Here is a 16,606-nt window from a genome sequence, read left to right on the forward strand (position 1 = left end):
GGTACCGCGCCCAGCCTCCTTCACTTTTCTGTGACTTCCAGAGCAGGCAATCCGTAGGACCCGGGGAGAGATGCCTGCAGGTGAGTAGACAGGGTTCTCCCTGGCCTCCTTTGAGTCTCAAGGAAGTCACTGAAGCAGCGGGCTGCCTTTTTTAACGCCTCACCCCAGCCTCCAGACACACCCATTGCACCATGTACTGCTGCTTGGGAAACTTTGTCACGGAAATCCAGTGTTTCCAGTTTCTGAGTCCCGAAACTCTTCCCATGCAAGCTCTAGGACAATCTCTTTTTCTCCGGTCTCCCCACTTCAAGGCTCAGTTGTTTTCCACCTATGGTCCTTAGGGCCAGCCCAGGGCTACACTTGTCTGCCAGAGAGGCTGCGGCAAGCAGCGTTTATGCTCCGTGGTCCCAGGTAGGGAAGACGAAGCCATTTCTGTCATAGATCTTCATTACTTTTCTTTTCTTAAATGTCTTTTAAAAATATGCCTATATATTGGCCGGGCGCGGTGACTCACGCCTGTAATCCTAGCACTTTGGGAGACCGAGGAGGGCGGATCACGAGGTCAGGAGATCGAGACCATCCTGGCTGACACGGCGAAACCCCGTCTCTAATTAAAAAAAAATACGAAAATTAGCCGGGCGCGGTGGCAGGCACCTGTAGTCCCAGCTACTTGGGAGACTGAGGCAGGGGAATAGTGTGAACCCGGGAGGCGGAGCTTGCAGTGAGCCGAGATCGCGCCACCGCACTCCAGCCTGGGCGACAGAGCGACACTCCGTCTCAAAAAAAAGCCTATATATATTTTAAAGGATTTGAAATCTGCGTAACCCAGTAATAAGCCCTAAGTTTGTAATTTAGATTGTATTTTCTTTGGATCGTCATTTGCCGTTTTAAAAACTTGGGTAAAATCTGTACATTTCCTTTGTGATTTCTGACATTACTATTCTGCCTGGAAATCCTTTTACCTTAGTAATAGGCAAATGCACCTGTATTTCATATCAGCACATTTAAACCACCAGTTCGTAACCTCAGCGGGTAACCTTGTTAGTTTATCCAGCAGGAGTAAAGCCTGCCTCGGAAATCTGAGGGTGGCCGCGAACCCACAAGTCCAGATTCGCAGGTGCGCGCGCTGAAGACTGAGCTACCGGGCCGATGGAGAGAGTCCTGCTCTGCGTCAGGGGCGGAAAGACGTATCTCCCACCAAAAAACAAAAACAAAAAGTGACAAGCCGGCGGCTCGTTGGTCTAGGGGTATGATTCTCGCTTTGGGTGCCAGAGGTCCTCGGTTCAAATCCCAGACGAGCCCCTTTTTCCTTTTCTTTTCTCCCTTTTCGCATTTTCAGCAAGGACGTGAGACTAGGAAGGCGGAGGTAGGCTCCTGTTGGCAGGGCCTCATTGGAGACCTCCCGGGGTCCCGGGACGCGGACGGACGGGCCTGAATCGCTCGCCTTGCTGAAATGGGATCCAGGGCGGCCAACTGCTGCAACCGCTGTTAAAGGAGACGACCCCGAGCAGCAGGAGGAGGTTATTTATAAGGAGGTTTTTTAGAATAAGGAAGAATGCGTCGGGCTCAGTGGTCGCTCCAGGGGCATAAATTTTTTCTAGGATTCCAGAGTATGGCGGCTCCAGTCCCAGGTGAGCCCTACTCCGCTTAAAATTTCAGTTTATTCGGAGAAGGGGAGAACACGGGAAGCAGGGGAGAAGGAAGGGAAGTGAGTGAGAGGAGGGAGGAGGGGAAGACTGGGCATCCGCGGGCAGCACTTCAGTGGGCCCTGGCGGGGTGGGGGTCTCGGCCCCTGTCTCCACGCCCAGACCCCGGGGCCTTCCCACTGAGAGCCAGGAAATTCGCAGCTTGGATCTGGAGGGGACGGGGAGCCCTTTTAGCCCAGATCTGCCGGATTCTCGAGAATCAGGTGAAATCTGGATACAGGGCAGGGCAGAGTGCCAGTAAAGGGTGCCCCGGAACCGACGCCCGACGCCTGCTGCCCCACGGGCTTCATTCTTCCTCCTCCTCACGTCCTGGGAACAGGAGGTCTCGCCAGCTCCCCCCAGTGAAGGGTAAGGGGGCGGATCGCTGAATCGCCCGTGGTGCGCAGTGTGAATGGTGGCCTAAGCCGTCTTCTCCGAGGGCTCAGCCATCCTGGGAGCTTGAGGCCAGGCGGGTGCTGCGGGGCTGGTTTAGTCGGTGGAGCAAAGAGACTCTCAGCGTCAGCCCTCAGGGTTGGAGGCCCACGTGAGAAGTTGGCTTTCTGGGTTTTAGCTTCCTTGGGGAGAAGGGGGGACCGCAGCCGGAGAAGCGAGGGGTGCGGCGAGGTAGGGGGCCTGGTGGCTGGTGCCTCGTGCACTCGGCAGGCCTTTATTGAACACCCATTGGTGCCACGCTGAGGGACTGCAGCGTTTCCAAGGCGGGCATCCAGTGATCGCGGCTCGCAGACCCTCAGCGCAGCCGCTGCCTGCTATTGGAAGGTTCCCATGTCCTGCGGAAGCTGGAGCTCTTCACTGCTCTGCGCTCAGACGCGGAATCCCCAGCCCAGGGCCGAGTGGCGGCGGCGGGCGAGGACGCAGGGAGCTCTCGGATTGTCGGAGAGCCAGGGCTGCTCCCCGTTTTGTCCGGTGCGGAGGAGGGGCCGGGGCTCTGGGCTCCCGCCACGTCCATCTGCCCTTGAAATTGCCCCTTCCAGGCGGGTCTGAAATAAGAGTCTACTCACTGGGGTCCTGCTGGGTCCGCCCCTGCCGCCCCCAGGATGCTAGGACGCCCACAAAGATAACCTTAGGCTATAAGCTGCGCGGCTCGTTGGTCTAGGGGTATGATTCTCGCTTAGGGTGCGAGAGGTCCCGGGTTCAAATCCCGGACGAGCCCGGCTTTTGGTCCAGGGGAAAAGTCGTTTCCTGCTCTTTTTTAGATTCGGCTCGGCCTACAGACCTCAGCGCTAGACATGGACGCCCTTCAAAGGTAATTTGTACAAAGGTCTCAAGCTATGTTGACGCCGCCTACTATCTTACTACCTCTTCTTAAAATTCATCTAGAGTTCTGTCACCAGTGTTGCCAGAACCCTTTTGACAAGCTATTTTTGGTCCTTTGTTTGGTTTTTGGTGGTTTTTTGTTTTGTTTTGTTTTGTTTGTTACTTCTGTCAGTGCAAACTCAAGGCACCGAAGAAGAGACAAGTCCCTATATACAATAAGAGCCGAATCTTCACAGTCAGACGCCTTAAAAGGTCCAGTCTGGGACTCCCACCCACTATCCCTGGCTCTAGCAGTCACAGTCTTAAGGAGAGAGGGAGCCGGACACTTGAGCAGAGGAGATGGGATATGGGCGTTTGTATCTGGGGTCCAGAGACCTCTCCCTCCCGACATCCCATCACTCCTCACCTGCGTGTAGCCTCCTGGGGCTGCTCTGCTCCCCTGTCCTAGTTTTGGAAGGAGTACGGACTGAACCCTGGAGCCCGGGTACCTGGTCCTGAGTCCCAGCACCCACCAGGACTGGGGCCTCCTCTGATCTACTCTGAGGACAGATTCTATTGGCAGGGACTTCATTTTTGTTTGGGACTCTGGGTTTGAGAACATACTCTCAACCAAGAATCAAAGAAATTTACAAGGAAAATGGACCCAGCACAAGGAGGCCGGGTGCGGTGGCCCATGCCTGAAATCCCGGCACTTTGGAAGGCTGAGGCGGGTGAATCACCTGATGTCAGGAGTTTGAGACCATCCTGGCCAACACGATAAAACCCTGTCTCTACTAAAAATACAAAAATTAGTCGGGCATGGTGGCAGGCGCCTGTAACCCCAGCTACTAGGGAGGTTGAGGCAGGAGAATCGCTTGAACCCGGGAGACAGAGGTTGCAGTGAGCCAAAATGGCGGCAGTGTACTCCAGCCTGCTGGGTGAGAAGGTGAGACTCCATCTAAAAAAACAAAACAAAACAAAACAAAAAAACAAAAAACAAAACAAAACAAAACAAGCAAGCAAAACAAGGTATCATGAACAACAAGTCATCAACAGTAGACAACAGAAGCAAAATTGCAAACATTTTAGATGCAGAGTATTAGGAAGATTGTAATACAATTATCCTTATGAAAGGCAATAAATAAAATAATCTTTGACAACAGGACCTATGTAAGGCCGGGCGCGGTGGCTCAAGCCTGTAATCCCAGCACTTTGGGAGGCCGAGACGGGCGGATCACGAGGTCAGGAGATCGAGACCATCCTGGCTAACCCGGTGAAACCCCGTCTCTACTAAAAAAATACAAAAAAACTAGCCGGGCGAGGTGGCGGGCGCCTGTAGTCCCAGCTACTCGGGAGGCTGAGGCAGGAGAATGGCGTGAACCCGGGAGGCGGAGCTTGCAGTGAGCTGAGATCCGGCCACTGCACTCCAGCCTGGGTGACAGAGCAAGACTCCGTCTCAAAAAAAAAAAAAAAAAAACAGGACCTATGTAAAATGCTCTCCTTTCAACCTTCTAGTTTGAAAAAAGAACCAAATAGTTCTAGATATAAAAGCACACAGTAATGGAAATGGAACAGCTAGATGCACGTCACAGTAGGTTACAGTGCGGAGCGGCACCTGCGGGGGCTTCTGCGAGCTCCAAGTGAGCTTCAGGCATTTTGTCTGCATCTCTGAGGATGGGTTCATCTGCCCTACACACAGCAGAACTCTCCTGTTCCTGTAATTCGAGTGGCCTCAAAAAAGAGGCTGTCGTTGACTCTTTTAGGTGCGTGCAGTGTGGGTATGTTTTTTCTCTTTCTGAAAGGAGGACATTTCAGCGGACGGCAGAGAATACAGATTTATGCCGGAGCGGTGGGGAAGGAGCCTCTGGCGGGTCATCCGCATTTATGGGAGATGGCAGAGTGGTGAGCGAAGTCTTACTCAGCGGGTGCATCGGTGCGGAACTGAAACTGTTGTGGGGGACCCCCAGTCGCCCTGGTTTCTGGGTCTGATTCATTATGTCACTTAGTTTCTACTATTCTCATGCCACCCCGCCAATGACTAGACATAAAGCGTCGGTAAGGGAGCCCGGCTAGCTCAGTCGGTAGAGCATGAGACTCTTAATCTCAGGGTCGTGGGTTCGAGCCCCACGTTGGGCGACTTGTTTTCTTCCTTGCTACCTTGGAGTTCTGGAAACAGCCAGCGTTTAATGAACACTGCTAGGTGCCACATCGCGCTCTGTGATGGTATCCCCTCAATCATTGAATTTTGGTCCCCGCGCGCTCGCAGCAGCGAGGATTGTCCGTGAAGTGACCAAAGGCAGCACCGGGACTGGCTGGTTGCCTGCCGGGGGCAGAGGGGCGGGGGCGGGTGAGAACGGAGGGGCCACAGAATGGGTATGAGGGGCGCAGGGGCCTCTCCCCACTTTGTGCGGTGCGGGGAGGTGCCCGGGCGCTGGCCCACCCGCTGTTGAATTTACCCCTTTCCAGCAAGCCTGCAATCCCAGTCTTCTCTCACTTTGCTTTCGCCGGCTTCAGCTGTATTGCTCCAAGTACTCCACAACTGCCCCAAAGAAAAGTAAGTTTTTTACTACCGTGGCTCGTTGGTCTACGGGCATGATTCTCCTTTTGGGTGCGAGAGGTCCCGGGTTCAAATCCCAGAGGAGCCCTTCTGCTTATTTTTTGAGACTCTGTCGAGTCTCGCTCGGTCGCCCAGGCTGGAGTGCAGTGGCGCTATCTGGACTCAATGCAATCTCTGCCTCCCGGGTTAACGCCATTCTCCTGCCTCAGCCTCCCAAGTAGCTGGGACTACAGGCGCCCGCCACCACGCCCGGATAATTTTTTGTATTTTTAGTAGAGACGGGGTTTCACTGTGTTAGCCAGGATGGTCTCCATCTCCTGACCTCGTGATCCGCGTGCCTCGGCCTCCCAAAGTTCTGGGATTACAGGCCTGGGTCACCGCGCCTGGCCTTTTGAGCCCTTACTTTTTCACAAAACATTTCTTTTTTGTAGAGATTTGAGAACCGCTGACAACTCTGATTTCCAAGGGAAACCCGACACCCTAGGAGGGAATAAAAAGAAATGTTGAAAAGGCTCAAACTGGGTCCTGAGGTCTTTTAACTTTGTTTTTTATTTTATCGAGACCTGGGCTAGGGGGCTGGGAGGTGGGGAGAGGGTCTCCCTATGTTGCCCAGGCTGGAGCGATTACAGGCGTGAGCCACCTCGCCCGGCATTTTTAATTATTTATTTATTTATTTATTTATTTTTTGAGACGGAGTCTCGCTCTGTCGCCCGGGCTGGAGTGCAGTGGCCGGATCTCAGCTCACTGCAAGCTCCGCCTCCCGGGTTTACGCCATTCTCCTGCCTCAGCCTCCCGAGTAGCTGGGACTACAGGCGCCCGCCACCTCTCCCGGCTATTTTTTTTTGTATTTTTTAGTAGAGACGGGGTTTCACCATGTTAGCCAGGATGGTCTCGATCTCCTGACCTCGTGATCCGCCCGTCTCGGCCTCCCAAAGTGCTGGGATTACAGGCTTGAGCCACCGCGCCCGGCCATATTTTAATTTTTAATTGGAACCTTGGGGGGTCCGCAGGGATCCTGGGGCAGGGCACTAGGTCCAGCTCAGGGCGTCAGGGGAGTAGAGTCGGTAGGAGACTTCGGCTTTCCAATGCCATGCACTTTCTTTCTTTTTTTTTTTTTTTTTTTTTTTTATTTGAACAAAGTCTCACTCTTGTCCCGTAGGCTGGAGTGCAATGGCGCAATCTCGGCTCACTGCAACCTCCGCCTCCCGGGTTCAAGCGATTCTCCCGCCTCAGTCTCCCGAGTAGCTGGGATTACAGGCGCCCGCCTCCACACCCGGCTAATGTTTGTATTTTTAGTAGACACGAGGTTTCAGTATGTTGGCCAGGCTAGTCTCGAACTCCTGACTTTGTGATCCTCCCGCCTCGGCCTCCCAAAGTGCTGGGATGACAGACATGAGCCACCGCCCCGGCCAACAGCCATGCACTTTCAAGGGCTCAAGTCCAGGGTTTACTCCGGTGAGACTCAACCCCTCGGTCCTGGATTTTTTTTTCCTTCAATTTATAAAATATGAAGTTACTAGGGGAATTTAGAATATGGATTGTATATTAGACCGTCTTGTTTCATGAGTCTCTGAGGTCCCGGAAGCTCCCTTGGTGGGATGAATATCTTGAACAGCTCCAATTCTGCTGAATTTTTACCACTGGGTAAATGACAGTCACAGTGGATTCCATGGGCCGTGTCCACGATCCTGGGGGCGTCGGTTTTGAGCAGCCTCAAGGGGAGGGCTTTGTCTGGCGCTTTGCTCCCCCTCTTGCGCGGAGCCTGGAAAAGCGAGGTCCTGGGTAGACTCTCCCGGGCCGCCTCCATGTCCCGGACGTTGGCCCCGCTCTAAGTCGTGGCGCTCGGACCTGGGGTGCGCGGGGGTCTGCTAAGAGGGCGCTGACTTGGGCTTGCAGTTGAGCTTCTGGAGGTCCGGTGAGGTGTCTGTCCCGCGCCGTCTGAAATCTTCCTCTGCGTTACTGTGCCCTGCGGGATTAAAAAAATGTTTTAAAAATTTTTTAAAATATTTTTTGAGATGGGGTCTTCCTCTGTCGTCTAGGCTGGAATGCAGTGGAGCGATCTCGGCTCACTGCAGCCTCCGCCTCCCAGGTTCATGCGATTTTCCTGCCTCAGCCTTCCGAGTAGTTGGGGGAGCCACCACACCCGGCTAATTTTTGTATTTTTAGTAGAGACGGGGTTTCACCATGTTGGTCAGGCTGGCCTCGAACTCCTGACCTCGAGTGAGCCACCCGCTTTGGCCTCCCAAAGTGCTGAGATTACTGGCGCGAGCCACGGCGACCAGCCCCTGCAGGATCTTTTGTCACGCGCTAGGCCCCAGGCGGACCTGACTTTTATTAAACAGCAGTACTTTGGGAGGCCGAGGCGGGCGGATCACGAGGTCAGGAAATCGAGACCATCCCAGCTCACACAGTGAAACCTCCTATCTACTGAAAAAAAAAAAAAAAAAAAAAAAATTAGCCGGGCGCGGTGGCGGGCGCCTGTAGTCCCAGCTGCTAGGGAGGCTGAGGCAGGAGAATGGCGTGAACCCAGGAGGCTAGGGAGACTGAGGCAGGAGAATGGCGTGAACCCAGGAGGCGGAGCTTGTAGTGAGCCGAGATCGCGCCACTGCACTCCAACCTGCGCGACAGAGCGAGATTCCGTCTCAAAAACAAAAACCAAAAAAACAGGCCGGGCGCGGTGTCTCAAGCCTGTAATCCCAGCACTTTGGGAGGCCGAGACGGGTGGATCACGAGGTCAGGAGATCGAGACCATCCTGGCTAACACGGTGAAACCCCGTCTCTACTAAAAATACAAAAAAAAACTAGCCGGGCGAGGTGGCGGGCGCCTGTAGTCCCAGCTACTCGGGAGGCTGAGGCCGGAGAATGGCGTGAACCCGAGAGGCGGAGCTTGCAGTGAGCTGAGATCCGGCCACTGCACTCCAGCCTGGGCGACAGAGCGAGACTCCGTCTCAAAAAAAAAAAAAAAAACACAGTAGGGCGGTCAAGCGCCTCGCGTCAAGGCTCAGTGCTCCACCGACCCACCCAGCCCGAGACCCTCCGTTTCTCTCTGACTCCGAAGGAAAATTTAGTTCCTTCGGGCGCCTGGGACTCCCTTCTGGAGGATCAGACGAGTCGGACTCCCCCAAGCCCATGCGGGCTAAAGGAGCGGAAACCACGCGGGAGAGGACAGCGTCGGGGGCTCGAGGACGCAGACTGCAGAGCTCTGCGGGGACTGGGCGTTTTCTCTCATTCTCTGCGACCCGAATGGAGGCTGCTGCGTTGGAAGAACTCAGCTAAGACTTTTTTTTTGAGACAGGATCTCACTCCCGTGGCCCAGGCTGGAGTGTAGTGATGCCATCTCGGGTCCTTGCAGCCTCCACTTCCTAAGCTCAAGCGATCCTCCAGCCTCAGCCTCCCCAGTAGATGGGACCACAGGTGAGCGCAACCACACCTGGCTAATTTTAAAATTTTTTTGTGGAGACGGGGATCTCGCTATGCTGCTCAAGCTGGAATACTTTCTTGAATAAATGCCCAAACCAATTCTAGGGTAGTTTTCTAGCCACCTGTGACGAGTTATTCTGTCTTTTAATATTCTCAGTAGGCTGTTTGACAGCTGCCCCAGTGGCCTAATGGATAAGGCACTGGCCTCCTAAGCCAGGGATTGTGGGTTCGAGTCCCACCTGGGGTAAGACAACACCAACCTTTGGTGACCTGGGATAAGACAACCATAACTTTTGGTTGTCCAATGACATTTTATAAAGGACAAAGCATAGAGACACACAGGTAGAAAAACTTACAAGAATAAGAAAAGGCATGAATTTGGAAGAAAACCAGGGCATTAAACTCAAAGACACAGAATCTCTCAATCTCTCTCTCTCTCTCTAGGATGAGGAAAAAGGTAGGGCATGGTGGTGCATGCCTGTAATCCCACTTTTGGAGGCCAAGATGGGTGGATCACTTGAGTTCAGGAATTCGAGACCAGCCTAGCCAATATGGTGAAACCCTGTCTCTGCTAAAAATACAAAAATTAGCCGGGCATGGTGGTGCATGCCTGTAATTCCAGCTACTCGGGAGACTGAGGCAGGAGAATCACTTGAACCCGGGAGATAGAAGTTGCAGTTGGCCGGGCGCGGTGGCTCAAGCCTGTAATCCCAGCACTTTGGGAGGCCGAGACGGGCGGATCACGAGGTCAGGAGATCGAGACCATCCTGGCTAACACAATGAAACCCCGTCTCCACTAAAAATACAAAAAAATTAGCCGGGCGTGGTGGCGGCGCCTGTAGTCCCAGCTACTCGGGAGGCTGAGGCAGGAGAATGGCGGGAACCCGGGAGGCGGAGCTTGCAGTGAGCCGAGATCCTGCCACTGCACTCCAGCCTGGGCGACAGAGCGAGACTCCGCCTCAAAAAAAAAAAAAAAAAAAAAAAAGAAGTTGCAGTGAGCTGAGATCGCACCACTGCACTCCAGCCTGGGTAACAGAGCAAGGCTTTGTCTCAAAAACAAAACAAACCAAAAAAGAACCAGGAAAAGGTCAATTTGAGGACAGGTAAGATCAAAATGCACATGCTCTGCAGAAGGGAAAGTCCCTACTGAAGCTAGTTTGCTCGAATGACCTCAATTACAAGGTGAATGCTGAGGCTTACTGTGTTGACTGTGTGGTCACCACAGCAGCTGTGTCCCAAGAACATGGTCACTTTCTTGACTACCTATCCTGCTTCACAAGCATGACAGGTGTGACCCACCATGCCTGACCAATGGCATTAATTACATTCACAATGTATGCAATAATCACCATTATTCTTTCCAAAACCTTTTCATTTCAAACGAATTCTGTAACCATTAAGCAATAACTCCCCACATCCCTTACCCAGCTGTTAATAACCTTTAATCTACTTCCTGTCTCTATAGATTTGCCTACTCTAGACATTTCACATAAGTAGAATAATACATTATTTGTTCTTTTGTATGTGGCTTCTTTCACTTAGCATAGTGTCTCAGGGTTCATCTACATTGTAGTGTGTGTCAGTGCTTCATTCCTTTTTTTTGAGACGGAGTCTTGCTCTGTCGCCCAGGCTGGAGTACAGTGGCGCAATCTCCGCTCACTGCAGGCTCCACCTCCCAGGTTCACACCATTCTGCCTCATCTCCTGAGTAGCTGGGATTACAGGTGTCTGCCACCACGCCCGGCTAATTGTTTTGTATTTGTAGTAGAGACGGGTTTCACTGTGTGAGCTGGGATGGTCTCAATCTCCTGACCTTGTGATCACCCGCCTCGACCTCCCAAAGTCCTGGGATTATAGGCGTGAGCCACCAGCCGGCCTGTTATCAATTCTTTTGAGTACAAACCTAGGAATGAAATTGCTGGATTGTATGATAATTCTGTGTTTAGCTCCTGGGGGAACCACCCAACTGTTTTCCCCAGCAGCTGCATCATTTTACATTCTCATCAGCAATGTAGAGCTCTAGTTTCTCTACATCCTTGCCAACACTTGTCATTTTTGTTTGCTTGTTTAATGATTGCCAAATATGTGGAGGAAGAGGGGAACTCCTATCCTCCTCCATCTAGTCCTGGTGATAATGTCCATCACTGGATTCCCACATGGAATGGATTGAGTTCATGATCCAGAATGATGTTCTCCGTTCTCCCATGCAGAATGGTTGGTTCTGGTTTGGACACATGACCCATGAAGGGATGATCACAGCTGTACCTGGAGTTGAGGTTGGAGGCAGGGCTTGGACACTGGACCAAATTGAGGACTAGCTAAAATAGATGGGGTGGAAGCAGCTTTCCATAAGATATACCCACCAGTGTGCCATGTCAGCTTACCATTGCCATGGCAACACCCAGGTGTCACCACCCCTTTCCATGCAATAACTCAATGACCCAAACATTACTACCCCTTCCCTAGAAAGTTCTGCATAAACTGCCCCTTATTCTACATGTACTTAAAAATGGGTATAAATATGGCTGCAAAACTGCCCAGAGCTGCTACTCTCAGTATACTTATGGTGGAGCCCTCCTCTGCAGGAGCAGTCAGGGAGCTGTAACACCGCCTGCTGCTTTAGTACAGTTGTTTTCTTCTACCACTGGCTCGCCCTTGAATTCTTTCCTGGGCAAAACCAAGAACCCTTGCAGACTAGGCCTCACTTTGGCGCTCGTTTGTCCTGCATCAGTACAATGTTATTAATAAATAAACATTGGTAGAGAGAAGTTTCATGTGCCCTGTGGCTGCTAGTCTGGAAGGATGTGAATTTGGAGCTACTGGTGGACATCTTGCTACCTCAAGAGGAGAGGTAATCTGCAGAATGAAGCTGAGCAGAAGCCAAAACAGTAGTGAGATAGAGAAATACAGGGTCCTGATGTTATTATTCAGATCCCTGAATTTGGTCTTGCGCGAAACACACAGGCTTTGCAAGAAGACGCTTTGGATTTTGTAATGATATTAACCTGTCATTTCTCCCTACGCTGATGATTTGAGTTGGTTTTCTTTTTTTTTTTTTTTGAGACAGAGTCTCGATCTGTCTCTCAGGCTGGAGTGCAGTGGTGTGATCTCCACTCACTGCAAGCTCTGTCGCCTCCCGGGTTCACGCCATTCTCCTGCCTCAATCTCCCGAGTAGTAGCTGGGACTACAGGTGCCTGCCACCATGCCCAGCTAATTTGTTTTTGTATTTTTAGTAGAGATGGGGTTTCACCGTGTTAGCCAGGATGGTCTCGATCTCCTGACCTCATGATCTGCCCGCCTCAGCCTCCCAAAGTGCTGGGATTATAGGCGTGAGCCACCGCGCCTGGCCGAGTCATGAGATATTTAACATAAATTGCCTAATTTAGTTATTACAGCCCTACAAGGTGAATATTATTTCTCCACTCTATAGATGATGGGAGCTGGTGGTTCAGTGGAGGTTACTAGCTTTCCCAAGGCTATGCAACTGGTAATGGTGGATCTGGAAATTGAGTGCTGGTCTGTGAAAATCCAAATGTTATGTTCTTAACAGTACAGCTTCACAGGTATCTCCCAACAAGAACACCATCCCAGCTGGGTGGGGGATATAATACAGGGCTGTGAGTTTCCTCTAGCAGAAGTGTTTTTGCCAATGATTACCTCTTAGGTTGCATCATTTTCAGTGTTGCCAAGTGCTGAGGTAGGAATTACGTATGGCAAAGCTTTATCATCAGTGTTGAACACAAAAGAGCCAAGAAGGGGAAGGGGCAATTACTCTCTGCTTTTCTTAATGAGGCTCTCAGGGAATATGGCCCTAATGGCCATGGAGGCTCCTGTAAAGAGCTTGCCCTGTGATTCTTCCAAACATCCTTCCTGCGTCAAGGGCTGAGTCTGTGCAGCCCAGCTCCTGATTCATGAGATACTCATCCTCAAAGCTCCAGTGACGAGTCACTCTCCCTCAGACCAATAACCTCTGGCCAGGTCTGAAAAAGGGAAGCCAACCCAGGACTTTGGGAGACAGTAACGACTGCTGCTCTTTCTGGGTAAGAATCAGATCAGTGGCCAGGCGCAGTGTCTCACGCCTGTAATCCCAGCACTTTGGGAGGCCGAGGCGGGCGGATCACGAGGTGAAGAGATAGAGACCATCATGGTCAACATGGTGAAACCCCATCTCTACTAAAAATACAAAAAATTAACTGGGCGTGGTTGCACGTGCCTGTAATCCCAGCTACTTGGGAGGCTGAGGCAGGAGAATCACTTGAACTAGGGAGTTGTAGGTTGCAGTGAGCCCAGATCTCGCCACTGCACTCTAGCTTGGTGACAGAGTGAGACTTTGTCTAAAAAAAGCAAAAAAAAAAAAAAAAAAAAAAAGATCAGTGGGACTTCACTGATAACTACTTGTCAGGACGTAAAGCCTCGGAGGGACACTCCTTCCTTTCCATTATGCAGAGCCAGAAGAACAGTCCTGAGCTCAGCAGCAGTTCCTTTCAATCACCCAGTCAGGACCAGTCTCTGTCTAGTCGGTTTGACATCCTGAACTGTGGGGAACACAAACTGACTGAATTTCTGCCCAGACCTCTGGGTTGTTCCATTTTAATTTTACAAATTGGACTCAGGGAGCTCAGTGGATATAGCCAAGAAGGTCTGGCTCAGCCTTCTGTAAACCTGAGCCCTGAACTTAGCAGTAGCAGTCCCAGCAGGGTTGACAATATTATCATTTACATCCTGCAAGCAAAATTCTACTGCCATTCCTGTGCCCCATCTTAACCAGCATTTTCCAAGGTGCTGCATTTCATCTTCTTTGTCTACCTCTGTGTCCAGGATCCCAGGCCCATGAGCGGGACAAACCAGTCGAGCGTCTCCGAGTTCCTCCTCCTGGGACTCTCCAGGCAGCCCCAGCAGCAGCATCTCCTCTTTGTGCTTTTCCTGAGTATGTACCTGGCCACCATCCTGGGGAACCTGCTCATCATCCTGGCTGTCAGCACAGACTCCTGCCTGCACACTCCTATGTACTTCTTCCTCAGCAACCTGTCCTTTGTGGACGTCTGCTTCTCCTCCACCACCATCCCCAAGATGCTGGCCAATCACATACTCGGGACTCAGACCATCTCCTTCTCTGGCTGTCTCACGCAGATGTATTTCGTTTTCATGTTTGTGGACATGGACAATTTCCTCCTGGCTGTGATGGCCTATGACCGCTTTGTCGCTGTGTGCTACCCCTTACATTACACAGCAAAGATGACCCATCAGCTCTGTGCCCTGATGGTTGCTGGATCGTGGGTGGCTGCCAACCTGAATGTCCTTCTGCACACCCTGCTGATGGCTCGACTCTCATTCTGTGCAAACAATGCCATCCCTCACTTCTTCTGCGATGTGACTCCCCTCCTGAAACTCTCCTGCTCGAACACACACCTCAATGAGGTCATAATCCTTAGTGAGGGTGCCCTGGTCATGATCACCCCATTTCTTTGCATCCTGGCTTCCTATATGCACATCGCCTGCACTGTCCTGAGGGTCCCATCCACAAAGGGAAAGTGGAAAGCCTTCTCCACCTGTGGCTCTCACCTGGCTGTGGTTTTCCTCTTCTATGGCACCATCATTGCTGTGTATTTTAATCCTTTGTCCTCCCACTCAGCTGAGAAAGACACTATAGCTACCGTGTTGTATACAGTGGTGACCCCCATGCTAAACCCTTTTATCTACAGCCTGAGGAACAGGTCCTTGAAAGGGGCTTTGAAAAAAGTAGTTGGCAGGGTGGTGTTTTCTGTCTGATGAAATAATCAAGACTGAATCTCATTCCCAAGGAAATTTATTTTTCACCAATTGAGTTTAATGCAGTAGTTGTTGCATTAAATGATGTTCTTGCTAGTGGCACATAGGGGGAGATCATATTACTTACACTAAGTTAAACTATTAATTATAATTTTTTTGAGACAGGGTCATGCTCTGTCACTCAGGCTGAAGTGCAGTGCCGCAATCTCAGCTCACTGCACCCTCCATCTCCCAGACTCAAGTGATCCTCCTGCCTCAGCCACCTGAGCAGCTGGGACCACAGGTGTGTGTCATATGCCTAGCTAATTTTTTTTTTTTTTTTTTGAGATGGAGTCTCGCTCTGTCACCAGCCTGGAGTACTGTTGTGGGAAGTCAGGGACCCTGAACGGATGGACTGGTTGGAGCCACGGCAGAGGAACATAAATTGTGAAGATTTCATTTTAATATGGACATATATCAGTTCCCAAAATTAATACTTTTATATTTTCTTATGCCTGTCTTTACTGCAATCTCTGAACATAAAATGTGAAGATTTCATGGACATTTATCAGTTCCCAAAATTAATACTTTTATAATTTCTTATGCCTGTCTTTACTTTAATCTCTTAATCATGTTATCTTTGTAAGCTGAGGATGTACCTCACCTCAGGACCACTGTGATAATTGTATCTAACTGTACAAATGGATTGTAAAACATGTGTGTTTGAACAATATGAAATCAGTGCACCTTGAAAAAGAACAGAGTAACAGTGATTTTAGGGAACCATAAGGTCTGTCTGCAGAATTGGGCAGAATAACGCCATATTTTTCTTCTTGCAAAGAGCCTATAAACGGACGTGCAAGTAGGGGAGATATCGCTGAATTCTTTTCCTAGCAAGGAATATTAATAATTAAGATCCTGGGAAAGGAATGCATTCCTGGGGGGAGGTCTATAAATGGCTGCTCTGGGAGTGTCTGTCTTATGCGGTTGAGATAAGGACTGAAATATGCCCTGGTCTCCTGCAGTACCCTCAGGCTTATTAGTGTGGGGAAAGAAACCCAGCCCGGTAAATTTGAGGTCAGACTGGTTCGCTGCTCTTGAACCCTGTTTTCTGTTGTTTAAGATGTTTATCAAGACAATACATGCACAGCTAAACATAGACCCTTGTCAGGAGTTTTTTTTTTTTTTTTTTTTTTTGAGACGGAGTCTTGCTCTGTCGCCCAGGCTGGAGTGCAGTGGCGGGATCTCGGCTCACTGCAAGCTCCGCCTCCCGGGTTCACGCCATTCTCCTGGCCTCAGCCTCCCGAGTAGCTGGGACTACAGGCGCCCGCCACCTCACCCGGCTAGTTTTTTTGTATTTTTTTAGTAGAGACAGGGTTTCACTGTGTTAGCCAGGATGGTCTCGATCTCCTGACCTCGTGATCCGCCCATCTTGGCCTCCCAAAGTGCTGGGATTACAGGTTTGAGCCACCGCGCCCGGCCATCAGGAGTTTTTTTGATTTTGTCCTTTGCCTTGTGATCTTTGCCCTCTGCCTTGTGATCTTTATTGGCCTCGGAAGCATGTGATCTTTATTCTCCTTTTTGCCCTTTGATGCCTGTGATTTCTGTGACCTACTCCCTGTTTGTACACCCCCTCCCCTTTTAAAGTCCTTAATAAAAACCTGCTGGTTTTGCAGCTCAGGTGGGCATCACGGTCCTACCGATATGTGATGTCACCCCAGGATAAAATTCCTCTCTTTGTACACTTTCTCTTTATTTCTCAGCCGGCCGACATTTAGGGAAAATAGAAAGAACCTATGTTGAAATATTGGGGGTGGGTTCCCCCAACAGAGTGTGGTGGAACCATCTCAGCTCCCTGCAACCTTCACCTCCCAGGTTCAAGCAATTCTCCTGCCTCAGCCTCCCGAGTAGCTGGGACTACAGGTGTGCACCACCAGTGCAG

At 50.9% G+C, this 16,606-nt stretch overlaps 1 protein-coding gene and 3 non-coding genes across 5 annotated transcripts; all 4 read left to right on the forward strand.

The window, feature by feature from the left end:
• Positions 1–1,393: 1,393 nt before the first annotated feature.
• Positions 1,394–14,685, forward strand: OR1F1 (olfactory receptor, family 1, subfamily F, member 1). 2 transcript variants are annotated; one of them, XM_077983667.1, is made up of 6 exons: positions 1,394–1,631; positions 2,900–2,949; positions 4,742–4,841; positions 5,406–5,493; positions 8,792–8,910; positions 13,735–14,685. In XM_077983667.1, the coding sequence occupies exons 5-6, from the start codon at positions 8,899–8,901 to the stop codon at positions 14,683–14,685; spliced, it is 963 nt and encodes a 320-aa protein (XP_077839793.1). In that variant the 5' UTR covers positions 1,394–1,631; positions 2,900–2,949; positions 4,742–4,841; positions 5,406–5,493; positions 8,792–8,898. The 2 variants fall into 2 exon arrangements, with proteins under 2 accessions (XP_077839793.1, NP_001180842.1); NM_001193913.1 differs by lacking the exons at positions 1,394–1,631; positions 2,900–2,949; positions 4,742–4,841; positions 5,406–5,493; positions 8,792–8,910 and having other exon boundaries at positions 13,747–14,685.
• TRNAP-AGG (transfer RNA proline (anticodon AGG)) lies at positions 2,785–2,856 on the forward strand. The gene has a single exon. It is a non-coding gene; the product is annotated as a tRNA-Pro (tRNA).
• Positions 5,003–5,075, forward strand: TRNAK-CUU (transfer RNA lysine (anticodon CUU)). Its single transcript has one exon. It is a non-coding gene; the product is annotated as a tRNA-Lys (tRNA).
• Positions 9,091–9,163, forward strand: TRNAR-CCU (transfer RNA arginine (anticodon CCU)). The gene has a single exon. It is a non-coding gene; the product is annotated as a tRNA-Arg (tRNA).
• Positions 14,686–16,606: the final 1,921 nt, after the last annotated feature.

Source organism: Macaca mulatta, chromosome 20 (assembly GCF_049350105.2).
Source record: "Macaca mulatta isolate MMU2019108-1 chromosome 20, T2T-MMU8v2.0, whole genome shotgun sequence".
Lineage (NCBI taxonomy): Eukaryota > Metazoa > Chordata > Mammalia > Primates > Cercopithecidae > Macaca > Macaca mulatta.